This window comes from Miscanthus floridulus, chromosome 18 (genome assembly GCF_019320115.1).
Source record: "Miscanthus floridulus cultivar M001 chromosome 18, ASM1932011v1, whole genome shotgun sequence".
Taxonomy (NCBI): domain Eukaryota; kingdom Viridiplantae; phylum Streptophyta; class Magnoliopsida; order Poales; family Poaceae; genus Miscanthus; species Miscanthus floridulus.
In genome coordinates, this window is record NC_089597.1 from 135,890,378 (window position 1) to 135,918,001 (window position 27,624).

General features: G+C 43.2%; 3 protein-coding genes and 1 pseudogene across 5 annotated transcripts; 1 reads left to right on the top strand and 3 right to left on the bottom strand.

The window, feature by feature from the left end:
• Positions 1-3,944: 3,944 nt before the first annotated feature.
• LOC136522416 (protein argonaute 1D-like) lies at positions 3,945-10,909 on the top strand. The gene is given in 29 exon segments (XM_066516236.1): positions 3,945-4,018; positions 4,020-4,139; positions 4,141-4,576; positions 4,675-4,883; positions 5,035-5,184; positions 5,270-5,403; positions 6,242-6,351; positions 6,650-6,756; positions 6,892-6,907; positions 6,909-6,992; positions 6,994-7,032; positions 7,166-7,180; positions 7,182-7,259; positions 7,261-7,284; positions 7,387-7,494; positions 7,798-7,869; positions 8,278-8,400; positions 8,495-8,503; positions 8,505-8,661; positions 8,752-8,873; positions 8,960-9,097; positions 9,185-9,327; positions 9,406-9,468; positions 9,567-9,630; positions 9,719-9,854; positions 9,969-10,000; positions 10,003-10,139; positions 10,267-10,298; positions 10,407-10,909. Coding segments are annotated over 29 exon segments (3,150 nt in total). The 3' UTR covers positions 10,625-10,909.
• A 179-nt stretch (positions 10,910-11,088) lies between these two features.
• LOC136522415 (sucrose synthase 7-like) lies at positions 11,089-15,880 on the bottom strand. Its single transcript, XM_066516235.1, is given in 17 exon segments — positions 11,089-11,371; positions 11,478-11,501; positions 11,601-11,692; positions 11,801-11,939; positions 12,029-12,273; positions 12,379-12,700; positions 12,792-13,016; positions 13,104-13,270; positions 13,364-13,480; positions 13,634-13,810; positions 13,921-14,233; positions 14,329-14,429; positions 14,431-14,448; positions 14,561-14,756; positions 14,865-15,019; positions 15,102-15,234; positions 15,327-15,880. Coding segments are annotated over 17 exon segments (2,850 nt in total). The 5' UTR covers positions 15,707-15,880; the 3' UTR covers positions 11,089-11,325.
• A 426-nt stretch (positions 15,881-16,306) lies between these two features.
• On the bottom strand, positions 16,307-20,339 carry LOC136520283 (putative disease resistance protein RGA4; annotated as a pseudogene).
• A 2,805-nt stretch (positions 20,340-23,144) lies between these two features.
• LOC136520927 (uncharacterized protein At2g02148) lies at positions 23,145-26,858 on the bottom strand. 3 transcript variants are annotated; one of them, XM_066514612.1, is made up of 9 exons: positions 26,621-26,858; positions 26,144-26,267; positions 26,026-26,050; positions 25,712-25,941; positions 25,469-25,631; positions 24,724-24,844; positions 24,561-24,623; positions 24,067-24,333; positions 23,145-23,727 (listed from the first exon to the last, which is right to left on the bottom strand). In XM_066514612.1, exons 2-9 carry the CDS (start codon positions 26,259-26,261, stop codon positions 23,626-23,628), a joined length of 1,089 nt encoding a protein of 362 aa, XP_066370709.1. In that variant the 5' UTR covers positions 26,262-26,267; positions 26,621-26,858; the 3' UTR covers positions 23,145-23,625. The 3 variants fall into 3 exon arrangements, with proteins under 3 accessions (XP_066370709.1, XP_066370708.1, XP_066370707.1); XM_066514611.1 differs by having other exon boundaries at positions 23,146-23,727; positions 25,712-26,050; positions 26,614-26,858; XM_066514610.1 differs by having other exon boundaries at positions 23,148-23,727; positions 25,712-26,050; positions 26,621-26,857.
• Positions 26,859-27,624: the final 766 nt, after the last annotated feature.

Genomic DNA, 27,624 nt, shown 5'->3' on the forward strand with positions numbered 1-27,624 from the left:
GCTTCATGCATGCGTCCAAAGATTCGATGTGACGGAGAATCTTGAAAAATTTTACATTTTGGGGTGCAAAGCCTTGCATTCATTCGTTCCTTCCTCCCTCAGGCCGTCTTCTGCTGCATTCACTCAAGATTGTACTCCGGAGAACAAATCCAAGGAGATGGATGGTCGATCGCATTCATGTCATGAAGATGATGATGGAGCTGCTTCGTTAGACTGTCCACAGCGTGAGCGGTGCTGAAAAAATTCAGTCTGACATGAGCACCGATACTTCAGCTCTCCAATTCTTACAGCGTGGGCACCGATGCTTTACTGTGCTTGTGGACCTCATCGTAGCGGCTGCGGAGGCAGAGGCGAACGAGCAATAATATTTTTTAATGTTTAAAGCACTGATGAACGAACATGTATTGGTGCCCACTTTTTTTTCATCTCGATGCTTAAAATAGGAGAGAGAGTGCTTGAACACCGATAAAAAGCAACGCTGTGGCCAGTCTTACGATGCATGATTTCCTGCGTGGCTGCATGCACTGCCCATGCTTTCTCTCTCTTAATAAATGCCCGAGGTACGCAAGGCACCTCTAACATCGATTTCTTTTATTGGCAATGACTGCTTCTGGCTTGTGCTGGAAAGAAAATACAAATATATAATCTGGATGCACGCGTTGCTCCTAGACAGTGGTGATTTGGGGTGTGTTTAGTTTCTCCTAAATTTCCAATTTTAACATTATGTAAAAAGAAGATTTCTCGTCACATCAAACTTACGGTACATGCATGGAGTACTAAATGTTGACGAAATAAAAATTAATTGCACAGTTTAGTGGTACCTTACGAAACGAACATTTTGAGCCTAATTAGTCAACGATTGAACAATTATTACAAAATAAAAACAAAACGCTACTACAGCAACAGTGTAGCTACAGTGAATCTGCTGCCACCGAATCGGCCAAGTAAACGAGGGCTTGATTGGTGTTGAAACATAGGCCAACCTGCACCGCTAGGACTGGGACTCAGGGAGATGATTCCAAAAAGTTTTTTCAAAAAGTGCTACAGTAATCATCATATCGAATCTTGCGATGTGTACATAGAACATTAAATGTAGACGAAAAAAAACTAATTACACAGTTTGGTTGAAAATCGCGAGACGAACGTTTTGAGCCTAATTAGAATACTAATTATCAAATAAAAACGAAAATGCTACAGTAGTTAAATTTCTAAATTTCGTCCGACTAAACCCGGCGCAAATCACAATCACAGTGCGTGCTGCGACTGTGGTCTGGGCCAGCCGAAAACACTGTTTATTACTTAGCGCATTATAGCATTTTGTTTGTATTTGATAATAATTGTCCAATCGTTGATTAATTAGACTCAAAATGTTCGTCTCGCAAAGTACAACCAAACTGTGCAATTAGTTTTTGATTTCGTCAACATTTAGTACTCCATGCATGTACCGTAAATTTGATATGACGGGGAATCTTCTTTTTGCATAGTACTAAAATTTAGATTTGGGGTGAACGCCCTGTTTGAAGCAGCGGAGGAGACGACGGGTCTAGTCCTGTAGCTACTTTTTTAGGGGCCCACTCCCACTGCCTCTGCCTGTAAGGAACACTGGTGCACCACAGTCCACAGGACAGAGGACCCGGATCCGGAGTAGCCTTCCGGTCCAAGCTCCCTGTCTATCGAATCTAATCTAATCATTGAAGCCTGGTCTTCGGTTCTTGGGCCTTGTTTTGTTCAAAAAAAAAAAAAAACTTTTTCTAAAAAGTGTTATAGTAGTCATTATATTAAATCTTACGATATGTGTATGGAGCATTAAATATAGATAAAAAAAAATTAATTGCACAGTTTGGTTGGAAATCGTGAGACGAACATTTTGAGCCTAATTAGTCCATAATTGAATACTAATTGCTAAATAAAAACGAAAGTGCTACGGTAGCTAAATTCTTAAATTTCACCTAACTAAACACTACCTTGATTGCCATGAACCCGTCGAATCGTCCTGTCAGTGTTGCTTTGTCATTTAGGACGCTTGCCAGAGTCGATGGTAAAAAACACATGTACACTTGCAGTTGTTGCATAGGCAGGTGACAGAGCGCACCTGTTGTTAATGCTTGTGTTAAGTCCTTTGAGTAAGATTTACACCATTTTTTCTCAATTGTTACGTGATGTCCTTCAAAAAAAAAAAGATTTACACCATTTATTTAAGGAAATGAACTACAAGTTTTAGTTTTACAAATATTCTTTTTTCTTATATCCCCAAGGCAGATATTTCTGAGGTGTAGTGTAGGGAGATTTTTTTTTCCCCACGGTTCACACACACATCAATAGCACGTCATTACTCTGCTCTACTCCCTACTCTACCCATTCAAGGCAGAATGCATTTCATAGCAAAAAAAAAAAGGCAGAGTGCATTTCTGCACTATTGCGGCCTGTATATTACTCAATCAAAAGTAAACACTTGAAAATACCCAGAGTTAAGTATATATTATATTATTATATCTCCTGACCAAACAACATAATATTCCTCCAACCAACCCAAGTACCCAACCAAGACCACCAGAGAAGAAATTGAAGATAGCAACACAGCAGGCCCACACAAGAAGGGGAGCTCGTTGTCTCTGTGCACTCCCTGCTGCTTAAATAGATCCTCTTGGCGTTTCCCCCTGTTCTCTCCACATCAATCACTCGCATTCTGCTCCGCTCCGATCCACTGAAAGAAACAACAGGGAGGGAGGGTCCTGCTCTACTTCCCCTAGCTGCTGCATGTGTTCTTCCCCAAGGTGATCACAAGCGGCCTTCTGCTTCTTCCTCCACGAGCATGCTCCCTCTAGTTTCCTTGCCCTCTCCTTTCCCAGTTGCTTTCCTCCCCTCCGCTCTGTCGTCCTTCTCCCCGGAGAATCACTCATGTGTTCTTCCTCCCCTCTACTTCCTGCGTTTCACCCGTCTTTTCTTCTCGTCTTCTGTGTTTCTCCATGTGTTTTGGTGTTGATATACAACAGGATGCCCAATGCGTTTAGCCGTTTACTTCTCTTGTCTTTTCCCTTCGTTTCTACGTAGTTTCCCATAGTGTGTATGTTCTTGGTCCCATGGCTGCGCGTCGCAAATCTTTGCATTGTAATGTGGATCTGTAAGGTTTATGTTAGGGCCAGAAGCTGAGGCCTTCAGCTTACAACATTCAATCTTATCGGATATTTCACTGTGGAAGATGTCACACTTGATTCCTTCCTCTCCTGTGCATATTTTGTTGGGTAAGCATGCGGCAATGCTCTGTAGTTTTTGTCCTGTAGGAAAGGTACGATTTTTGACACAGTTTCTGGGTGGGTCAGGTGTAATGAAACTATTTTCTCTGATCTATGATAATTTTTGTTTGGTCTATTTAGCATGCATCTGGACTGTAAAATAGCGTGCTTCTTGATTAGTGGGCAGAGCGTGTTTGGCTCGATTTGTTTTAGCTTATTCTTTCTCATAGAACACTGTTGAGCCGGAACAAATTAGTAGTAGCCCTGTGTACCAGCCGAACGAGGTCGGCGCCTAGTGTTGTCTTCTTCCCTTCAGAGTTCAGTCTTCTCATGCCTAGCTTTGCTACTGTTTTCTAATACTGTAGTAATCTATCTTGTTTCAGTTGCTCTAGATGGTTTAGTAAGCTCATTAAGTTATTTTTTGTTTAGTTTTGTATAGCCTCGATCTATAAATCCTTGCAAGAAAAATCCTTTCTTGTCTAGGTTCATTGAATTGTTCATGATAGCTTAGCCACTTTATATCCTCATGTGCTACCCACAGGATAAAGCTGAGTGACTCTGTTAAACACTAACAAGCCAAGTTTTTATATGAACATCCTTAACTTGTTTAAGTGTGCATTTTTCACAGTGATGATCAAATCCTAAAAACTGGACTTTCCTCTCTTGGCAGCACATTGAGTTTGTCAGCCTCACTGTTTCACTGCCCACGGCATGGGATCTTGGAGACCGAAACTGCCTGGGTTTGGCGAGGGCTCACAGGCTGCTGAGCCCGGTGGTGGTGGGAAGAGGTCCTGGAAGAGGTTTCCGTGGCCGCGGTGGCTCCTACCATCAAAAACTCCCACAAGGTGGTCGTGGAACTGGCTACTACCAGCATGGACAGGGTTCCATGTCACAACCTCGCGGAGGCCATCATGTCGCAGAGGTGGCAGCCTGCTGGCCCTGCTGCAGGATATATGGGCCAAGGTCAGGCTTACAGAGAAGTGCAGCCACCACACTACTATGGTGGTGGTAGAGGTGGACGTGGGGCAGGCCCGTCCACCATAGCTCCCGAGCTGCGCCAAGCAATGGAAACTTCACATGAACCTGATAACATCTCACCAGAAGCAGGCTCTCCGGATCTGTCACCAAGAGCTTCTACTGTAGAAGTTACGGATCAGCTGAAAGATTTGTCTGTACAGGACGAATCAAGCATGTGCCAAGACATTGTGCAAGCATTTCCAGTGTCGAGCAATGCATATAAGTTTCCTCACCGCCCAGGAAGTGGAAGTATTGGCACCAGGTGTTTGGTGAAGGCAAATCACTTCTTTGCTGAATTACCTGACAAGGATCTTCATCAGTATGATGTACGTTGGTCTATCCCTTTCAACATTCTCTTGAATCTTTATAACCTTACCTAAATGTTTTTTACTTTGATTTTTAATCATGTGGTGTATCCTATCAGGTTTCAATCACCCCGGAAGTTACATCGCGAATTGTGAACCGTTCTGTCATGGAAGAGCTGGTGAAGCTGCACAAGATGTCATACTTGGGAGGGCGGCTTCCAGCCTATGATGGTAGAAAGAGCCTATACACGGCTGGTCCACTGCCATTCATTTCAAAAGAATTTCACATCACTCTAATTGAGGAAGATGGTGGTTCTGGAGTAGAGAGGTATCCTTGAGCCACTTTTGTCAATGTTTTCCCGACCTAGAAAATAGCATATTCTGTTTGACATTTCCTATCGTCTTTTGTATGTCTAGGCGTTAGCCTACCCCAACTTGCTTGGGACTGAAAGGCTATGTTGTTGTTTTTCTATGTCTAGGCGTAAGAAAACATACAAGGTAGTGATTAAATTTGCTGCAAGGGCTGATCTCCGTCGTCTGGAGCAATTTTTAGCTGGAAGGCAAGCAGAGGCTCCTCAAGAAGCCTTGCAAGTTCTTGATATTGTTCTGCGGGAGCTGCCAACAACAAGGTAATTAAAATTAGCCTCTAGGTTTCAGATAATAGGATACATTAGTGTGAATCTTACAATGATGATTGGACTCTCTTTTTTAAAGGTATGCACCATTTGGGCGATCATTTTTCTCTCCTGACCTGGGGAGGAGGCGATCCCTTGGTGAGGGAATAGAAAGCTGGCGTGGGTTTTACCAGAGCATTCGGCCTACTCAAATGGGCCTGTCATTGAATATTGGTAAAGCTCTGTCCCTCATGGATATATGTATGAGATACATGGTTAAACCAGGGTCCTCTTTGTTGAAGTGTATAAGTGGATTGCCTACCTCTTCCCAAAAGCTTGGGTTGAATTGGTTGGTGCGTGCAACTCCGCCCCCTTTATTTCCACGTTTGCGCCTTTGTCTCTGGCTGCACGCGGGCTCACGTTTGCGCCTTCTTCTCTGGTTGCACGTGAGTGGGGGTGTTGAAGTGTATAAGTGGATTGCCTACCTCTTCCCAAAAGCTTAAATCTTTTGGGTTGAACTGGTTGGTGCGTGCAACTTAACACTCTTGTTGTTACGCTTTACTATGTCCGTCCAATACCATATATAATTTGGGTGATGACAAGCAACTGCTTAATTCCATGAGCAAGCTCCCTGTTAGGATCACATCTCCGATGGCTGCAATACTGTCTATTAGGCACTTTTACTTACGACTAACTTAATATTCATGAATCATCAAGTGCCTCACAGCTAAATCATAGACTGGTAGGAATGGTCATTTTCTCTTGATGAAAAAGCCACAGCAAACATTCCATCGAATAAGATTGCAGATGATTTGGTAATGCATTTTCAAGTTGCAGGCAGTATCAGTCATGACTTAAGGTTCTTATATAACTTTTTTGCAAAGCATAAACTGAGGCATGTGCAGATGATATCTTATCATCCTTTGAGTTGGTCTTTCTTTGAAGTTCACAAGATGGGGTTCTGTTATGTTGAACTTTTCTTATTCAGTTCCTTTTTTTTGTGCTGCTAAATTAGCAGATTATTGAGTTGTTATCACTCAATTTACCTGTTAACCCTTTTCTGTCTTTTCAGATATGTCGGCAACAGCTTTCTTTGAGCCATTACCTGTGATAGATTTTGTTGCACAGCTTTTAAACACCGACATCCACTCAAGGCCTCTCTCAGACGCTGAACGTGTCAAGGTACAGTAGCAAACATTTCACATTCACATTTTATCAGTTGACTAGTTCTTAAATGGAACTTGGTACATTTCTTTCTGTTAGGCAGAGTGCTAAATTCATCAAACAACAAATGTCTAGCATACTGCTTCTTGGAAACAGACGATTATTTGCCACATATGTTCCCACTTTCCAGTTCTTCATATTGGCCTCAGCAGTTTCATTTTGTCTTACATATCTAAGCTGCTAGTTTTCGCTTTTTGTATGTCACTTTACTTAATATTTTGATGATTAATGTATGTGTTATTGTGCACAATTTCAGATAAAGAAGGCCTTAAGAGGAGTGAAGGTGGAAGTTACGCACCGTGGTAACATGCGACGGAAGTATCGAATTGCTAGTTTAACATCTCAGGCAACTCGGGAGCTAACGTATGGCCATTCCTTGTTTCTTCATGCACTCCTATGTTTACATTTTTCCTCTCTGGATCATTTGTTCAGAGAAAAAAAAATCCCTGGGATAATCCTTTCAGTTTCCTAAAAGAAGCTGATGTTATTTGCCAGCAGTTTTCCTGTTGATCAATGGTGGCGCAGTGAAGTCGGTTGTACAATATTTTCAAGAGACCTATGGCTTTACCATCCAGCACACCTACCTGCCCTGTCTGCAAGGTTGGCAATCAGCAGCACCCAAATTACCTTCCAATGGAGGTAAGCTTAGTGGCTATAGCTGCTGCCTCTTGCTCTTTTCTAGCAAAGCTCTACACCTTGACTTATCCCTGTCTAACCTTTGATAGCAAAACCTGTGTTTCTAATGTGTGCTTAAAAATCTGAGTTTATCCAGGTCTGCAAAATAGTAGGAGGGACAGAGGTACTCTAAGAGATTAAACCAGAGTCAGATAAGAGCTCTTTTAGAGGAGACATGCCAGCGCCCACATTGATCGGGAGCGTGACATTATTCAGGTAATATGTTTCTCCCCCTTGTTTCAGGTTCTACTTGGGTTCTCCTTTCCTTCGTGACTTCATATGCTTATGCAAATGACAACCTTTTTTTTGTGCCCACAGACGGTGAATCATAACTCTTACCATGAGGATCCTTATGCTAAAGAGTTTGGCATTAAGATCAGTGAGCGTTTGGCTTCAATTGAGGCACGGATTTTACCTGCTCCTCGGGTAGGCTGAAACCCACTCATATGTTTCTTTTAGCGAAAACAGCAGGGGAAGCCCCTGCTGGGTATATAGATAAAATATAGAGAAAAAGAACAATATAAAGGGCAAGAGGTCCAAGGTTGCTCCACTCTTATTGCAGCAGTGGCTTGTGAAATATTTTTTATTGTTCGTATCACCCTTCTGTGTCATAATTAATATAACTCCTGTTTTATAAATTGAGGCAACTTTGTTTGTGGGTTTGATAACTAACATCAGTCATATTTCCTCGCAACATATTCAACATTTTATATTTTACTTATGATGCAGCTCAAGTATAATGAAACTGGCAGAGAGAAGGACTGCTTGCCTAGAGTTGGGCAGTGGAATATGATGAACAAGGTACTAAACATTTTTCTGAATAGTATTTTGTATTTTGTAAAAATGTTTATAACCAAATAGTTAAAAATATTGGCTATATCTATATGAGTAAATGGTATGCATAAGTTGTTCTGTTCAGAAACATGAAATTTTTTAAGATGCCGTCCACTTGATCAATTTCTCTTCACAGCGCACTATGACTAGAGTTTTGCTGGGCATTCATGTTCAGATAATTGTTTTTCCAGCTATTGATCCTCCAGTCGAATTTTTGGCTTGTGTTAAAATGTCGTTCAATCAGTAAAACCACTGTATTAATTCCACTGTGTTTTTGCCTAACTATTAGTAGTAGCTTTATACTTTGCTAATAAGACACCTATGTATGTACTATGCCTCAAGATTTACCACTTAGTTTCGTTTTGCCTTATCTAGAAAATGGTAAATGGTGGTAGAGTGAGGAGCTGGATCTGTGTCAATTTTGCTCGAAACGTGCAAGAGAGCATTGCTGTTGGATTCTGTCGTGAACTTGCTCGCATGTGCCAAGCCTCGGGAATGGCAAGTATCTCTTAAAACAATTTCTGAAATGATAAGTATCCACTCCATCTACTGGTTTATGGAAGTAAACTAACAACATAAGGTGGCTCTGTAGGACTTTGCCCTTGGAGACTATTCTTCCGCCTATATATGCACATCCTGATAAAGTGGAGAGAGCTCTGAAAGCCAGGTTCCATGATGCAATGAACATGCTCGGACCACAGCGCAGAGAACTCGATTTGCTTATTGGAATACTTCCTGATAATAACGGTTCTCTTTATGGTACATGAACTTAAAACCCTGTGTAGTCTCTTATATTTATTCCTGCTGCCGTGCTCATGATTGGTGTTAATTGCTCTGTGTTGGTCTCAGGTGATTTGAAGCGTATCTGTGAAATTGACCTTGGATTAGTTTCACAGTGCTGCTGTGCAAAGCAAGTTTTTAAGATGAACAAACAGATACTGGCAAATCTCGCTCTGAAGATAAATGTCAAGGTTGGTTTTCTATCAACTATGCTTTTGTTGTGTTGCATTTTTTTCAGTTGTCGAGTCCAAAAAGAAAATTTTATTTGTTTTCAAAGGTTGGAGGAAGGAACACAGTGCTGGCTGATGCAGTGTCAAGACGCATTCCTTTGGTGACTGACAGGCCTACCATCATATTTGGTGCGGATGTGACCCATCCTCATCCTGGTGAAGATAGCAGCCCTTCCATTGCTGCTGTAAGTTGAACTATTGGACTCATGTTTTGTGACTGTTCATTCGCACATACACTGGCAATTTGTTTCATTGTTTGTATTACCCTGCAGGTTGTGGCTTCCCAAGATTGGCCTGAGGTGACAAAGTATGCTGGTTTAGTTTCTGCTCAATCTCATAGGCAAGAGTTAATAGAGGATCTGTATAAGGTCACACATGATCCTCAGAAAGGAACCATTTGTGGTGGCATGATCAGGTATGCCAGCAAGGCCCATCTCCTTTTGTCCTTTTTACCTAGAGCACAAGTAATACATGCTGAGCTCCACATTTGCAGGGAGCTTCTTATATCCTTCAAAAGATCAACTGGTCAAAAGCCTCAGAGGATACTATTCTACAGGTGTGTGTGCGTGATTTCTTACAAGACTTTGCATTTGAGCTGCTGCAACTGGTTAGTTACTCGAAGCCTTGGCCAATTAATGTGGTTACCTTTGACAGGGATGGTGTGAGTGAAGGGCAGTTCTACCAAGTTCTACTGCATGAATTGGATGCAATCCGAAAGGTAACTTTCTTCTTTCCTTTTCCTTTTGGAGACAATAGGGTTATTGCAACTTGCAAGTTATAGTTGATGATGTTAATGTGTGCCTTAGGCGTGTGCATCGCTGGAAGCAAATTACCAACCGCAGGTGACTTTCATCGTGGTCCAGAAACGGCACCACACGAGGTTGTTCGCACACAACCACAATGATAAGAATTCAGTCGACACGAGTGGGAACATACTTCCTGGTGGGTATTAATTATTGTTTTCGAAATGGAAATGATATACATACTGCTGCAGTCTTTTGGAAACTTAACTAGAGAACCCTTTGGGCATTTGTTTTGGTTTGGGTGAAATTGCAGGTACTGTTGTGGACTCGAAGATCTGCCATCCCTACAGAGTTTCGACTTCTTCCTGTGCAGCCATGCTGGCATCAAGGGCACGAGCCGTCCTGCTCACTACCATGTCTTGTGGGATGAAAACAACTTCACAGCTGATGCATTGCAGACCCTTACCAACAACCTTTGCTACACGTAAGCTTCTCTGCCTGGCCACTCTTATACTTCCTATACAGTTCATCTATCTCAACTGTCTCAGCTGCTTAAAGAGGTGTGAGTTCCCTGAACTGTGTACTAATAACTTGTCAAATTGCTGGTGCAGTTACGCGAGGTGCACACGTTCTGTATCCATTGGTAAGTTGTCTCGATTTTTCTGAAAGGGAGTTGAATTTAATCAGAGTTATGCATTACTGAATTGATGGGGGAGCAACAAATAAACCAAAATGCATATATGCCTTGCAGTCCCACCAGCCTACTACGCTCATCTGGCTGCATTCCGCGCCCGGTTCTACATGGAGCCTGACAGCTCAGACAGTGGATCACTGGCGAGTGGCGCCCGTGGAGGCGGAGCGCCGTCCAACTCGTCGACATCCCGCAGTACCCGTGCCGCCACCGGCGGAGTTGTTAGGCCCCTTCCCGCGCTCAAGGACAGTGTCAAGAACGTCATGTTCTACTGCTGATGAACCGGAGCCTGTGTCTACAAGCAGTAGAGGCGATGCTTTGATTGCATGACTCCTAACAAGATAAGCAGGCAGCCTGCCTGAAATTTGATTTGCTTGGTGTTGTAGTTTGTTTGGTCAGTAATAATCTGCTTGCTATTAGCAAACCGTGTTCAAAGACGCTGTGTTTCAGTGCATTTGCTTAGTGTTTGTTTGAAGAAGTCCGGCCAGAGCGGATCTGCCCTAGGCCCTGCTTGTACTGGAGGGATCCCATATGTTATTTTGAGACTATTATCTTTCGGATCATATCATTTTCTTCTTGTGAGGTGCTATTCACATATTTCTGAACGTCCTTTTCGAACTGTGGCTTCTGGGTTGTAGTTGTCAGTGTTTGTGACTTGCATTTGGATTTTCAAAAAAAATCTTGCTATCTGGGGTGCAGCACATTTGGATTTGCATCAGCTGCAGCACATTCTTTTGACACAGCATTCTCAATCCTTTTCATATATTATTATCAATTGTAACCATGTACACTTTCACTCTCTTTACAGCATCCATCTCTCCAATCAATAGTCAACAAATGAAAACTACACATGCATACACAACAATCACTTCACAATATACACTGATCTGGTCCGGTATCAGTGGAATGAATATGTGCAGCCACCAGGACCTTGGATTCAGGAGATCATGCATATTCATCATATCTCTGGCTCTATATATTATTCAGAAGTAGAAGACTTCTGCCCCATCAAGCTGGTCATGATCCTGACAACAACACAAGGAGCAGGCATTGAAGAATCAGTAAGCAACGTACACTCAGTCAATTTATCGCTAGGTTTTGCAGTTAAATCTGCAGGGCAAGAAGCCTCACCTCTGAATCCTAGTCTGTGGCTTTCTGCAGCAACCAGATTTGGAATTGTTAAACAACAAATTGGTCAGTCAGTTGCTTCCCCGGTCTCTCTTCAGTAGAGTTCTTAAGAGTGGGCACACTTGCCTTTCTTTCGGCCTCGTTACTGTCATTGTGCTAGGCCCTGCGCTTGCTGGGGCTTGCGGAGGATGTTCGAATACCCTTGGGACAGTCTTTGCCTGCATGGATGACATATAACATCATTCATCAGACATCGTTTTACTGCAACCTTGATGATTGCAGCATTGTCGCGTTCCATCAGATAACCAAATGAATTATCAGCTCACCAGATTCCTGAACTGAAGATTGTAGAACATCTGCAGGTAGCGCTGTTTGGCTACTCTCTCCTCCTTGTTCAGAGTCTTCCAGAAGCCATACGTTGAACCCATGTTCAGGACTTTAGTTGCATAAATCTTCCATGTGTAGCTGCCGAGCAAACAACATATGTTTAGCTTTCTTTTCTCATCAGATGTGTACAAGAGGTAAGGTCAATCATGTTATGGTATGGCACCTACCATTCGTAGATGCGCTGGAGCCCAGCAGTGGACACCTTGTTCCAATAGCTTGGGTCTTCCTTGCACTTTTGGAAGAAATCGGCAATCTTGTTGCTTGCCTCCCTGCCATTCATTGGGTTTATGTGGAAACCAGAGACACCGTCCACAATGATCTCTGCTGGCCCTCCCTGATTTGTCGCAAAGGTTGTCAATCCACAGTTCATCGCTTCAATGACCGTCAACCCGAATGCTTCATAAAGTGCAGGCTGAAACCACAGCAGGCATTAATTATTATACAGTTATAGTTGAGTTCCATTCTCTGCAAAAAATTTCTCATGATCAAACAGCATAGAAGCCGGTCCGTTGCATACCTGAACAAATGCACCCTTTGTATCTGCAATGCAACGGTACAGCTCACCGTTGCGGACACGGTCAGTCTGTGCCTTGATCCAGCGAATCTGTCCTTTCAGCTGATACTTGTCGATCAGGCTATGCATCTTGTTGATTTCTTCAATCTCTTCCCGGTCCTTGGACTGCGATGCTTCCAGCAGGCCCGCAACGACAACAAGGTTTACCAGGTCCCTCAGTCTCTTGTTCTGGCCATACCACTCCACTAGTCCAGTGATATTCTTCACCTTGTCCAGCCTTGCCATCGAGAAGATGATTGGCTTGTTTCTGTCTGCCAGATATCCTCTGATTTGATGGCATCAAAGCAGTTAGCAAACTTGTCCTATGAATAAGAGTCTGTGTGTGTCTTTCATCAGTTCATGAGAGGAAAACTTACATGTGTTCAGTGGTGTCCTGCTTGCTGTAGAGCAACTCCTCAATCTGTGGGTGCAAATCTGTCAGCCGCTTCTGCTTCTGTGTGAAGGGGAAGTAGATGGACTGGTCTGCACCGGGTGCAGCAATGTTGAACTTTGGATCAAAGACATTGATGCCTGTGGCGTAGCGACAGAGCCCGGGCATTGTGAATGCGTAGTGGTGCTCATATTGGCCAGGCTTCTCTTTGCTGCATCACATGTTCATGTTTCAGGCCTTCCAGGAGTCGAAGTAGTTGTTAGTGTACTGAAGTTACAGTTAGATACATTCTACGAACCTTCCAGCAATTTCTTGGTATGTGCTAGTGATGATAAAGTCACTAGTATTCATGGCAATCATATCTGCAGTGAATTGGCAGGAGAAATGGTACTTCTGGTCCAGATCTCTCCACTTGACATCTGAATCTTCATACTTTGTCTTCTCTAGAGCGTGTGCGATTGTCCCCTGTCAATAAGATCATTTTCTTGTCATACCAAATTTTTGTTGGTAGCAAAAAAGGTAATCTTTCAAGACTACTTGATGACCCCATTATTTCACCTGAGTGACCCCTAGCTTGCTTGACATGAGAGACGCCACTAAGTTGCCATCGGTATAGTTGCCGATGATCAGGTCTGGCTTGCCCTCCAAAATGTCAAGAATTTTGGCACACGAATCCTGAAATTACCATGGTGACATGGTGAGCAGAGCAAGCCACCTACTCAAATATTACATCCTACATATATATGAGTAAGAAGGTGATAGTTGGCAATTCAGTAGGGGTAGCTGACCCCTCCTGTTCCCTCAAAAAAAAAGTGATAGTTGGCAAACCTGGGCATATCTCTCTAGGTAAGGATAGATGTCAAACCGGGACACCCACTGGCGCAACTCCTTGCCGTCTTCAGTCTTGAATGGCACACGAAGTATGTGGGAATGTTTTGTATTTTCAACTGGCTCGAGCTCCACATTGCATTTTGTGCCCTTGGCATCTGGTATCAGCCTAGTCAGCTACATGAACAAAATTAACAGTCATTAGGGCATTTGATATACATATATAAAGTGAGCACTGAGCAGATATGAATCACGAATGGCCAAGATCATGACATAGTTAACTTTACCACAAGAATCTTTGGTGTCACGTTCAGACCCTGCAGCTTGATTCTTTGCAGCAACTCCTCTTCAAGGGCCCTGACTTGGTCCAGGATGTAGACCACCTGGCCACCGGTGTCTGGCAAGCCAAGAACCTTCTCTTGGCCAAAGTAGCCGTGGATGGAGAAGATGACTATGTTGAATATGGATGGAACTCTGCTGAAGAACTTCTCCATGTTGATAGGGTCCGGCGCTTGTAGCACTTCAGAGAGGCAATTCAGCGTCTCTTTGCACCTTTCAGCATTGTCACCCCACCCTTTCTCCAATCCCCACTCTTGAAATCTGAAAACAGCGTTGTGTTCAGAAACCTTAGGTATAATGCATATCTGGTATCTGCATAAACAGATTTTATCTCCTTGATATAGTAAGTGTATCACCTCTGTTCAAACTTCAGGAATGGCGTGTATCTTGGCAACCCACTAACAAATACCTCTGCAAGTAGCAGCGCTGTCTGAAGCTTGTTCACTGTATCGATGGTAGTCGTTAACCATCAGCTTCTGCATGTTCATCAGATGATCAGGGATATAGTTAGGTTCGCTCGGTTGCTTATTTTTAAACTTCTGTCAATATATGCAACATGGATAGGTGACTAGATTGTCATTGCCTTACCTCGCCACGGTAGTTTAGCGAACGCAAATAGTCCAGCAACGGTTTCATGCTAGTTTCAGGCTTGTCGCCCAGCTTCGAAGACATGAATTTGGACACAAACTGGAGCCCATTTCCTATGGACGATGGCAGTGTCAGATGGGGTGTTGAGAGGTCCAGAGCACCGAAATCTACTTCCAGTGAGTTGTCATCCTTGGCCCTGAAAGTGGTGAGATAAGAACACATACATTTTTTCAGTTGGCATCAACACATCTGTGATCAATGTGTAAAGGCTCCTAGTAGTATTAGATTGGTGAAGAATGCAGACCAGTTCTCATCATATAATGTCTCCTTGAACTTGAGGTACTCAGACGGTGTGATTCCTTCGACTGACAGATCATCAGAATGAACTTTGACATACTCCCAGATGCCAGGATTCATCCTGACAGCAAATGCAACATAAGGTGGTAGCACCACTGCTTCCTGCAGAGATAAGAGTTATGTGAGTTTTGTTAATACAGGTTTAATGTTTGCTGCAAAAGCTGTTAAGGTGAGATGAGATCACCTGCGTGGAACAAATAATGTAACCCAGGAAGCCTTCAACAAGCTTTTCCTTCTCGACTTTGTCATCCAGTGATTTCTCCAGCTCCTCTATGAGCTGCTGGTTCTTCAAGAGCCTCTTTCCCTTGGAAACATACCTGAAATATTATCACATCCGAAATTTTGTTTTAGAACTGCAAATGAGAACCCTTGAATTCATAGATGATGCCTTCTTCTAAGTTAGGTTTACCTCTGGAAGCATTTCTTCATCTGGTACCGGCTCTGCCTTAGTGCATCGGGCATGCTTTCCGCGATGCTGTCTGTCCTCTTGAAACTCAGCTTGGAGGCCATGGTGGCTTGGAAAGAAACAAGGTGAAGAAGAATGCTCTGGTTTCTGTATGGAGGAGGAAGAAGAAGAATGCTGTGAAGCTGTGACTGGCTGGGTGTCCATGGGCAACATTTTATAGAAGGAAGGGAGCATGATGAAACAAAACTTTGGCCTATTGGCAGAGTTTTCTTTGTGTGGACGCCAGCTGGAAAATGAAATGGGAGATGGCGCACAGGGAAGAAAGCACATTGATTTGCTTGGGAGAAGTTATGCTGAAGAAACATGCAAGGCAAGAAAGGCATGAATGAACACCAATGAACGGCGTATCCCTGCAAAGATTCCTTATTCCTTGGATGGATTTCTTACCATGACTTTTCCATTTGAATATATGATACTAAAAACGGAAAGGGACTTGAGTTGTTTAAGATTACAAGAAATTAGAGTGCAGATTAACCTCCTTGGAACACTAACAGTCAAAGATGTCAGATTTGTATAACTTACTACATATGGCAACGTACTCATCCTGATCACAACACATGTGGTCTCATGGTTAATACTTTCTGCCTGCAGCTGCAGGGCAACGCTCTGATTTGATTCCAGATTTTCAGTAGCTGGATTCAAGATTTGGTGGATTTCAATTGAACCTGACCTATAGGAGTGCATTTTGACGCACATTTGGCTAAAGTTCCAGTCGCAGCTGCCATGCTGTAACTTCAAGAATTTTAATCCAACTTTCTGCAGATTATGGGCACAATAATTTTGCTTCTGATTTTTCCACTGTAGCTTACAGAGATATCAAGTACGAAGCGTGTTGTCTTGTATATTCTGCTAGCAGCATTTACATTGACTAGTTAACAGTAAAACATAAGTATCATTTTTGAGCCAGGAAAAAAGGCTGTGTATTTAACTGCCAATACTTAGCACTCCAAAGTCAAAATCCATCAAACCCAATGTTTACAATTTACAGACCATCATAACCAGGAAACAGAAAAGAATCATACATATTGAGTCCTGGTGAAGGATACCCATATTCAGAGGTAACGAAAACGGAGCATCTGCATTGATCCACCGGAGAACGAGTGCATATATCGGTAGAGCTGATAAAAAGAGAAACCACGCAAAACAGAGGAAAACTCCGGAATCAATCGTGAACAGAATACAAGCTCTCAATATAAACACAAACTCCCGGAACAAAGGACAACGACAACTGAAACGCGTGGCTGACCCAAAACAAACCAGTGTCTGCAAGATAAACGAACACAAGCACGTGTAAGCTGTTGTTATTACCATAAACACATAATGTGATCATTTATACAGGATGAGCAATATTGTGAAGGGTGTAAGGAACATACCACGCCAAGATTTTCATGAATGGCTTCATTCTTCTGACTGTGCATTAGTTTCGTAAATGCGACGACTCTTGTTATACCGAAAATACCTCTTGCCATCACAGCTTATGATGCGCACCTCAGGGACCTGCTGCACGAGGGGCCAGTTCTTGCCACCGTCGAGGCAGCTCCTGAGTAATGACAGACCGCACTGCAACTCGAACCGTCTCAGGCCTTTGCACTTTTGAATCAGTAGCTCCAGCCACCGTGGGAAGGCAATGCTCCAGAAAATGATTAGCTCTTCGAAATAAAATGTCTCGGTGGACGGAGGAAACACAAGTCTGAGGCGCTGCAGCGCAGTCAAGACCTGCCACATGCTTCAGCTTTGAGCAGTCATCAATAATGATGGAACTGAAGCATGGGCAGGTTGGAGATCCTCTGGAGCACCTTGTTATCTTTGAGATGGAGCTCATCAGATAGTTTTGGCAGGTCCTTGATTTCAGTTAGGCTATGTGCACCCTCCACATGAAGTTCACACAGCGCTACATGCTTCAGGCCTTCTGGTAGAGCTTTCAGTTTAGGGCACCACTGTATCTGCAGTGACTTCAAACAAGGTAACAGTACCTGGTTCTCCTCCACAGTTAAAGACCACTCTTCAAGTTTCTTCATGTTTCTGAGCTTTAAAACCTCAAGCTTGGGAAATGAAGTGGCTGGTGAAAGTACAGTGGTCCCAAGGAATTCTGAACCAATGGTGATGACTGAGTCCGCATTTGAGATTTGCAGGGACTGGAGTTGACTCAGGAGGCCAAGTGAAGGCAGTTTAGTGCATGCCATGCAGTTTTCAAGATCCAAAAACACAAGGCTGGGGAAGGAGGCTCCTAGCTTGGGACCTCTTATCCAATTCGGAAACTTTACACCTTTGTAGTTCTTGATTACCAGCTTCTCGATGCTATGGGGTGGGGTGAGCTCATTCCATATCTTTTCACTAGCTTTGGCTGATTCATCTCCCCTGCATTGGTCATTGCTTCCTTCCTGCTCTTCCTTCTCTTCTTTTTCTGTTCCATCTTCTGTCCTCCAGACTCTCCTGGTTTTCTATTACTGGGGCTTGCTCAGAGAGGTACAGATCCTTTAGGAATGGCTTGTTTGCGAGTGCAGCAGCACCAGAAGTAGCCCTAGTCCAAACTCTCTACATGAAGGTGCCTTAGTTCTGACAAAGCTTTAAGGTCATCTAAGTCACAACCCTCAGGAGCATTGTTGTCATGACCGATGATTAGACCATCTAGATGATTGAGATGCTTCAACTTCACCAACACCCTTTGGTACATAGCTTAGGGAAGTTCCCTCGAGACAAAGGCATCTAAGCTCTAGCAATGCCCTGATGGACCAAGGAAGTCTCTGTAAGCTTTGGCAACCTTGAAGGCTCAAGGTCTGCAAGTTTATGAGAAATCCAATGGAAGAAGGTATGTCTCTGACCTGAGTTCCATCAAGATTGAGGTACCTTAAATGTACCAAGTTGCCAATGGATTTCGGGAGGGCCTCCACTGCTGTATTGCTCAAATCTAATACACGCAAGCATGAAGCTGACTCGATGAGAAGATCAACTGCTCTGACAGTTGGGCTTTTGAAGAGCATCAGTGACCTTAAGCTCATCTGCTGCTTCAGTGAAATCGGACCGTCCAAGCTGTTTTCCATGTTACACAATGTGAGATGTCCGGGGCTTTGACAATGAGGTGTTCAATTTCTGCTGACCTATAATTAAGATACTCTCATCTGCTATCAAAAGGCGGGCTAGTGAGCGGAGAAGATGGTGTGTTATCCAGCATCGCTCAACACTTTCAGGATCAGGCTGTAGTAGGTTTCTGCTTATCAATTCTACATAGTACTCTTCAGCTGATTCTTCGAGCAGTTTGTTGTCTCTGGCATTTACAATTCCTTCAGCAATCCAACGCCGCACAAGATCAAAGCGCTGAATGGGGTATTCTTCTGGATACAGAGAGCAATGGAGGAAACACTCCTTCAGCTGAGAAGGCAGGTCAACATAACTCACATACACAGCTTGTGGTACTTCTGGAAGGACCGGGCTCATGAACCAAGAATCATTATTCAGAACCATCTCCCATTCAGCCTTGCTGTTGCCTCTTGACCTTAGGACACCTGCAATGACCATTGATTGCTAGAGGATGGCCATCACATTTCTCTGCAATCTTAATCCCAACATCCTTTAATGTTGCAAGCTCTTCCAAATTGCATTCTGGATCAACTTGTTTGCACAATAATGCCCAGGCATTCTCAGGGTCCATTTTGTCAACACGGTGGATAGTTGCCTTCATGCTTGCCGCCACTTCCTCATTCCGAGTTGTGATCAGTATTCTTCCTCTCGGCGACACCATCTCCCAACAGGATCTTTGAGCAGATTGTCCCATATGCTCGGGCTGTCCAAGTCATCCAGGACAAGGAGGAAACCTTTTTGAAAGGGCAGAACCGAGGAGGATGAGGAGTTCCTCCTTGTTTTCTGTATCCCCAACATTGGCACCAGCACCCCTGATGATCATTTTGAGGAAATCTAGCTTCCGATAAATCCTTGGACATGTCGACCCACACACAAATGGGGAAATTTTCAGTCATCCTGTCATCATTGTAGATCTCCCTAGCAAGCAGTAGTCTTGCCAATCCCCACCGCACCAACTGATGGCGAAGACATCCACCTTCTTCTTGCCCTCTCTAAGCATCCTTGGCACAAGGCCACCCACAGCCTTCTGGACCTGCGACCCAACTGCTTGGGGCTTCATCGGCGTCATGAACAGTTCTTACAGACAGTTATGGCTGAACGAGTCCCTTTTTGCATCAGAGTGAACTGATCCAGCAGGAAGCCTAGGCATTTCCTCCTCTACCTCCCTGAGCCTGAGATCAATGTCCCTAATGGTGAAGCCGATCTCATGGCGGAACTTCCGAGGCCCTGAAGGCTTGAAGCAGGAGAAGCATCGGACCTTTGGCGTGGGTGGGCGGTCATCAGCGAGGATCTTTGCACCCTCGATCATGCAGACATCGATGACGTCGTCAATCTCATACATGGCGTCTTTCACCTGCACCACCCACGCATCAGCTTTGGCGCTAAGGACCCTCCTCCGCTCCTCATGGGAGATGATGGCGTCGATTTGCGACAGCGTGGCCAGGAGGCCCCTGACGTCGTCCCCGATGCCGAGGGCAGCGCAGGCCTCCTGGCCGGCGAAGTTTTCCAGTGACTCTGTGCATCGCTTGACGAAGGAGTCGAGCACCGCCGCCATGGAGGCCCCCCCTGCTTGCCCAGAGGTATCAGGCCCCTGAAAAAGTAAAAAATTTCATCAGCACATGGGCAGAAAGCTTGCAGATTTGAACGGAATCCATCATTTCAAGCAGACATTAGCAGAATCTGACGATCAAATCACTGATTCCTTTGCAGTATCGGTTTCCAAATAAGCAAGAGCTCAGAGGCTCTGCACGGATCAGCCAACATGAAAAGGTCGCTGGTTGGTTTCATTCATGGAATTTACTACTAGTAGTAATTAATCAATTATTGATTGGGGACGCTGATTTTGCAGAAAGAAATCGTTTTTTCCTCTTTGGAAGTTGACACCGTCAGGTACATACAGGAAATTAATGCAAGAATGCCTCATAAAAGAAATCCTTGGATCATTCATGGAAGCATAGCAGAATATATTGATCAAGTCCTAGTCCTGTAGAAAGAAAAAGAGGCGAGAAAAGATGGCAATCATCTATCCCAATCTAATCAGATCAAGGGGGAGGGGGAGAAGGGGCTTGCTTGAACAACAATCGACACGGAGTCGACATAGGAAAAGATGTAGAAACAGAAGAGAAAATCTGACAGAAAACAAAATTGGGAAAAGGGCGATGGATTGGCCGTACCTGTACTGTAGGTGGGAACGAAGGTTGGGGCGGCAAGCAGGAAGGAGGAAGAGGAAGAGAAAGGCGATTGAGCCTAAACGTGGCGGCGACAGCGAATGCCACCGCCTCGCCGGCCACCACCTTCCTCCCCTCCCCTCCTCTCCCTGTTGCTGTTGCTGTCAAAAGGGGACCTCGACCTTCCTTCCAAATGCAACAAGGAAAGGAAGGAAGGAAGAAGCTACAAAAGCCTAGCTTTTGGATCTGTCGCTGTCACGAACGGCTCAGCTTCGATGTGATGAGATCAATGATCCCTGATGCCGGCGGACCTGGTATGGTAGGTGCGTTATTTTTGGCAAGGAGCAGTGGAGAAACGGCGGGGATTGCCTTCCACAGGGCACGTCAGGTGGCGAATCGCCGAGCCAGAGCCAACTCAGCTCAATCGGCCGACGCCATGGAAGGCAAAGCTTCAGACGGGAAGTGAGTGCTTTGTTGGTGGCGGGACCGATTTGTAATAAATAAGAAAATTATTATAAGATTTGTGTATAAATAAAAAAAAACATACTAGTACATAAATAAATGAGCACTGTGGATTGATATGAATTGATGTACTGGTGAAGTGGTTTTGTCTTTGGAGTGAAAAGTTGCTCTTAGCTTATCAGGCTTGTACCAACAATAATTACAACCTTCTTCACATTCAAGAATCATGACCCTAGTGAATTGGGCCCCGTTCGCTTATCAGTCGTACCGTTTCAACGAAATAACAGTGTTTTTCTCTCACAACAAATCAGCATCAGCATCAGCCGTTTTTCAGCTAGCCGAACAGGATCATGTTTGTTTCTGATTAGTGATGTCGATCACCAGCAGGGATGTTAATGTTGTGTTATCACTTGGACTGCAGATTATGTTAAACAACTTTTGAGGTGGCATGACAACTGGATAAATTTTAGAAAGAGATAGTAGGGCTCAGTATACAGCTAACAAAGTTCTGGTGAAATGAACAATCTCTTAAAAAACAGACAAGTTCTGGTGTGCTACATGCTACATGGCCAGGACAAGGCGTGTACAGCTAACATGAGGAAGACAGAGGACAGCAGCAAAACCATGTATGGTGGGGGTGGGGACATGTTCACCAGCAAATTTTGATGAAAGAATATAACACAAGGGTCAAGGAATTTTGGTACACAAGGGAATGGATAGTCATTTGGTAAATCGATACTAATAAAGCAATGAGTAGGGTCAAGGTATTTAGTTAAAACAAAAAGACTCTTAGGCTAGGCTTATACGATCGTGGATTATAAGTTGGAATAGTATTTTTCTCTCACATCAAACCAGCCAAACCAGCCAGCAGTAAATAATCCACGATCGTATACGATGAAACGAACAGGCTGAAAACTTCCATACAAAATCAATGAATATCTAGATCCATCCATAGCTTGATGTTTGTACAGTACATAATGATATTCAACTACAAACAAGAATCTGCCCATCCATACAAAATCAATGCAAAATCAGGGAACAGCAGCCCAGAGAAAAAGAAAGTATGCATTATTAGGTACTCCTCCTGGTTGTTTAAGAGATGGAATGGAATGCGTAGTGGCAAGCCTCAACGCAACAGTTCAAAGTCAAGAATCTCTGCCGGCCTTTGTTTCTCTTGTCGGTGCCCCATCAATCAATCAATATTAAACGAGCTAAGAATTTTTTTATTACCGAAATACCAGTACATTACAAGTAGAAGCTGCCAGGGCGATTACGTTTATTTATTTATTAGTCCAAAGACAACATCTCCATCAACAATCCGGTCAGTCGAGTTCCACACGGCTCGAGCACGACTCTCTATAAATAAGGGGGTGTTTGGTTCCTCGGACCGGATTTTAGTTCCTGTCCTATTGAATGTTTGGACATATGCATGAAGTATTAAATATAGATAAAAAAATTAATTACACAGATTGCGACTAATTTGCGAGACGAATTTTTTAAGCCTAATTAGTCCATGATTTGACAATGTGGTGCTACAGTAAATATGTGCTAATGACGGGTTAATTAGGCTTAATAGATTCGTCTCGTAAATTAGTCTCCATATGTGTAATTAGTTTTTTAATTAACTCATATTTAGTCCTCCTAATTAGCATCCGAATATCCAATGTGATACGGACTAAACTTTAGTCTCTGAATCCCAACACCCCCTAAAAGCCTCCTGTCCACCTCCAACAAGACTCCTGATAGTTCGCCGTCCTATTTTGTATCTTTTGCCGTCCTATTTTTTCTCTTTATCAAGCAATTCTAGTCTAGAGAGAGAAGCTTTTTTTCCTTCTTGCTTTTAGCAAGCAATCTAGTCTAGAGAGAGAAGCTTGTGTCAACAGTATCTGCATGCTAGTAGTACTCTACAGAATTTTACAGTAATAAGGATTATATAAAGGTGGCAAACCAAACAGTCCACTGTTCAGCTCTTATACAAGGCAAATTTTAATTTGTTCTGCCAAAAACTAGCAAATCATTTCGGTAAACAAAGGAGCTTTGTGGCAAGTACAAAAAAAAATCTGTATAATAGTTTCTATTCTATACAAGTGAAAAGTAAACAAAGGAGCTTTGTGGCAGGCACTGAAACTGAAAGAGGCCGGCCTGCAGAATGAGGGATGATACATTCACACTCAACTGCAAACCTCAAAGGAGGATGCAAAACAGATCTACCATCTTCAAAAGGATTTGATGAAATTTATTCCTGACCTTGCGCACAAAAACCATCAGAAATTATCAAATTAAGATGAATGCAACCGCAAGACCCAAATACTACGTAAAACTCTTATGAAGAAATGGAGAATGATGGGAGCTCGAGTAAAGGTAAAAACTACAGATGCTAGAGGTTGCAATGCAAATGGTTAGTAAAGGTGGCTGCATACTATCTATTGAGTCATCTCAAGGATACACTTCCCACACAGCTTCAAGGTGCACTAACTATATCAAACATAAGACTACAACACTACTACATCAGACTTGTATACACATTGACCAAGTCACATCCCTAGCCTCTTGGTACCACACTCTGAGCAGAACTTCGATGTCGCCCTTAAATATGGGGAGCCACACTCATCGCAGAACTTCGCCGGGCTGGTTGGCTGAAATCGAAAAGATACCATCAAGGCAATGGATAAATAAGGTAAGCATTAGCTAGCACGGTAATACAGCTATGAATCTACTGCAACTCCTGCAACAGTGGGATGCAGCACAATGAGGATTGTGGACAGTGCAACTTATGCTCAATTGCTAATCTTTTGTTCAGTACTTGAGCCATAGCAGGTAAATACAAGATTCATCTCCAAGCACAAGCCAATATGACTCTTTGTGAGAAAAAATAAAGTTCGAGTGCAAATCATGATACTCAAAAAAAGGACGAAGGAATTGATAAATGTGGCACCATGCAGTTGTTGCCAATGCTAATGAAAAAGGTTACTCACAATAATATGCATGCGTCCTCCAAGATGACCTTGCCCAACTTGCAAGCAAGATATATGCTGAGATAAATAAGCCTGCTGCTGGTGTTGGGGATTATCTGATACTAACAGATGTGGAGTGCTCGTACATTGGTGAATGGGTGGGAACTGAGTACAATGTTGAACTTGCTGCATGCTCTCATCCTCTGCTTGATGGAAAAGGTGTAAAAAAGGTTGATTTTCTAGATGTTCGATAGGTCTCTTTGATGTTGACTGATGCTGATTTTGTATCTGGAACAGAGCAAGCTATGTATTAGTCAGTGAGTTGGATTGGATTAGTAGCTAAACAAGATCAAGGCACCTACTACCTGTCACTTATATAAGAATTTACTTGATGATGCCACAACAAGAATAAGCTAATAAGAGCTGAAGAACCAGGAGGGCAGCAGGCAAAATCATTTGCAAATGCATGTAGCTACTTGTTATTACCATGAGCGAATGCAAAAACATAAAGTTACCTCATTTGGTGAGCGGAATCCTGAAGAACAAACCAATGAAGAGTTCTCATCCTCCGCCAAAGCCTAGACAAATCATAGAGGGTTAATAACAATATATTGAAGCAAGTATATTACCTATTTTGGCTGCATTTTTACATTCTCTGAAGCCCAGTATGCAACTTACACTTGTATCAGGGATGTCAAATGCTGCCTGCGGGGAGCGCCTGATCTTATGCCGGGGTGAATAGAATTTATAATCTCTTGAGCAAATAGCAACTTCACTTCGACCAGTCAATCTTTTGAACCTTCACATTTTTTGTTGCAATATAAAAAAGGAAAACAAAGTCATTATTACATATCAGAGGGTTTATGCAACCAAAAGAACAAGCAATGGTATAAAAAATAAACACAGGTTTTTCTAGGAAACTGTAATCGAATTCACTGTACTTAAGGTTTCATTTTATTGACAGTTTTCTGAATTCTTATGGTAAATTCATCCTAAACTAAATTTCAAATATTACGGGTGCAGACGCCATGTCAATCTATTTTCAATGAATGGCCTTTAACAAAGAAATCGATTCTATAGATTGTCATAGTTATGCCCCTTCCCTTACCTTAGATTTTTTTTGTTGGGGGGGGGGGTTGCAGAATTTTGTACCGTCCAAGGTAACAATTGGTCTGTCAATATGGAATATTGACAGTGTAGCATGTGATACAAGAATATGCAATTTTGAGAATAATATGCAAACACTAGAAGAATTTGTTTGCTCGAACCACCCCCCACTATCACAAATTGAGCTAACACAAATACAATCATTGTAGAAAGGGTTAATACAGGAGTTTTCAGATACTGGCCCCAGACACCAGGCCAACCTTGCTACAAGCAAAGGAAGCTAAGCAGCTAACATTGTGTGAATTAGAAGTCTTACCATTCCGCATCTTCCATTCTCATATTTTCTGGCCTCTCTACGATCGCCAATCCATTAATTACAACAAAACGAACTCGTTTTTCTTCTTGTACCACAAGTTCAGGAAACTTTGTCCTAGTTGCATGAGAAGTTGCTAACTCCCTCCTCTTGAAGCTGCAGTGGCCTATATACATCGAATCAAATTTAAGAACATAACATCAGAAAATCATGTATGGGTTAAGTATTTATGTTTAGCCATCATACCTCTCTTTGGGAACCTCTGAGTCAGTTTCCTGTACAAGCCACCTGAAGCTTCAAGAGCTAGACCTATAGTTTTCTCATGGAACCCAATCAACGCCGCAAGACGCACATTGACATCACTCACCAAGGTTTCGTACAAGTTTGCTATATACATCAATGGCAAAGCAACCCTTGGGTCACCCTCATATCGAACCTCCTGCTGCTTTCTCTTGTTTGATTTACCATCCACCTGGCTGCAGTCGGAGCCAGAGCATTCCACCATCTCAATAACATGCTCACATATAAAATAATCAACAACGAGGTCCAAGAATCTAGACCTTGCCGTTTCAATAGGGATAACATCTGCAACGAGGGGGGACACCGTTACAGCACAACTGCACAATCGTGGGAGGGAGGATGAAAAAGAATACAACAAAACAGAGCACAGGGCTGTACCTTGAGGAGTCAGGATATCAAAAGGACTAGAAGCTCTGCTGCTGTTATCAAGAGCGGACTGTCCATCGTCGACACTGACATCATGGAGGCTTATCGAGCTAGTATATGATCCATTCATGTGGTCCTAGCAAGACAAAGGAACGGTTAAATACTCAAGCTGTGACGTACAGTACAGGATACAAGCTATCCGCGGGTACATAAAAGGAAAGAAGTTCCATTTCAAGAAAACAGCCGACGGTTTTACTACATACATAACTTAAAACAGATAAAGAACATGAGTGTACAGCCGATGTACACCCGATAACTTTTGCTAAGAGAAAACGAATGCATACACTTACACTTGTGATTAGATCAGATCTGAATACATAAAGATAGGCAAATAGGTTAAATTAGGGCTGGGGTGCTCAATTTCGCACAGGAGAAGAGAGAGGGGGGGGGGGGGGGGGGGGTGGGGGGGGCGGGGGGGATACCGGATACCTGGTGTAGTGGGTGCTCGCCGGCAAAGCGTCCGAGCTCCGAGGAGGACCTGAGCAGCTGGGAGTAGTAGGGCGGCCGGCGGCGGCGGTCGCCAAGGGCAGCTGGGAATGGGGCGGCGGCGTGTACAGCTCTCGCGAGTCGGGCCAGGCGAGGCCAACCGCCGCCAACGGGAACGGGAGAAGAAAGAGGTGTAAACGCAGGAGGTGGAGAGCAGTTATTCCATGGCTATTGGTAAGTCTGGACGAAAAACTCGAACGTGGTTAGCTCGCTCGGCTTGTGGCCGGTTCAACGAGTCGAGTTAAGATTTTAGGTCGTTAGCTATAACAAGTCATCTTAAGTCCCCGCTTATGAGCTAAACGAGCCAAGTTTTCAGAAAAAAGTATCAAAACTTATATTAGTTTTTGTATTACTTCATGTCTTGCACTTTACAATTGACTGGTAACTGGTCTAAATCCTATAAATTGACTGGTAACTGGCTTAGATGCATTTCTTTTATATTATTATTATTATTCTCAAACTTTAGATAAATACAAATATTATTTTTTGTATATTTTTTATATCTGGCTCGCGAGCTTAACGACTCAAGCTTTTAACGAGCCGAGCCGAGCTGGCTTTCTGGCTCGTCAGGATAACGAGCCGAGCCGAGCTAGCTCATTATCTTAATAAGCCAGAACGAGCCGAGCCGAGCCAGCTCGTTATCCAACCTTAGCTATTAAGCTCATTTCTCTTTTCTTTTTTTTTCTTTTGCTTTTCTCCTTTTTTTTGCCACTAACCGGCGTAGGGGTCGTTTTAAATTTGTGTTCTAATTAATTTTATTAATTTATTCACATAGATGAATATGTCATGAGAATTTTTCTCCCAAATCTGTAACATTTTTCTTTTCGTGTCTGAAATGGTCGTCGATGCTTAGAAGGGTGAATAGGCAACAACCTAAAAATAATGAGAACAACTCCCGGAGCCTTTTTATATTGTTCCCGATCGATAGAAATAGAGTTTTTGATAAA

Bases quoted from the DNA above. Each gene is read 5' to 3' on its own strand.
- LOC136520927 (XM_066514611.1), bottom strand. From the start codon at position 26,261: ATGAATGGATCATATACTAGCTCGATAAGCCTCCATGATGTCAGTGTC. The intron at 24,624-24,723 runs GTAAGTTGCATA...TGATTTGTCTAG, and splicing joins TTGACATCCCTGATACAAGT to GCTTTGGCGGAGGATGAGAA. The intron at 24,334-24,560 runs GTAACTTTATGT...GCTCTGTTCCAG, and splicing joins GATTCCGCTCACCAAATGAG to ATACAAAATCAGCATCAGTC.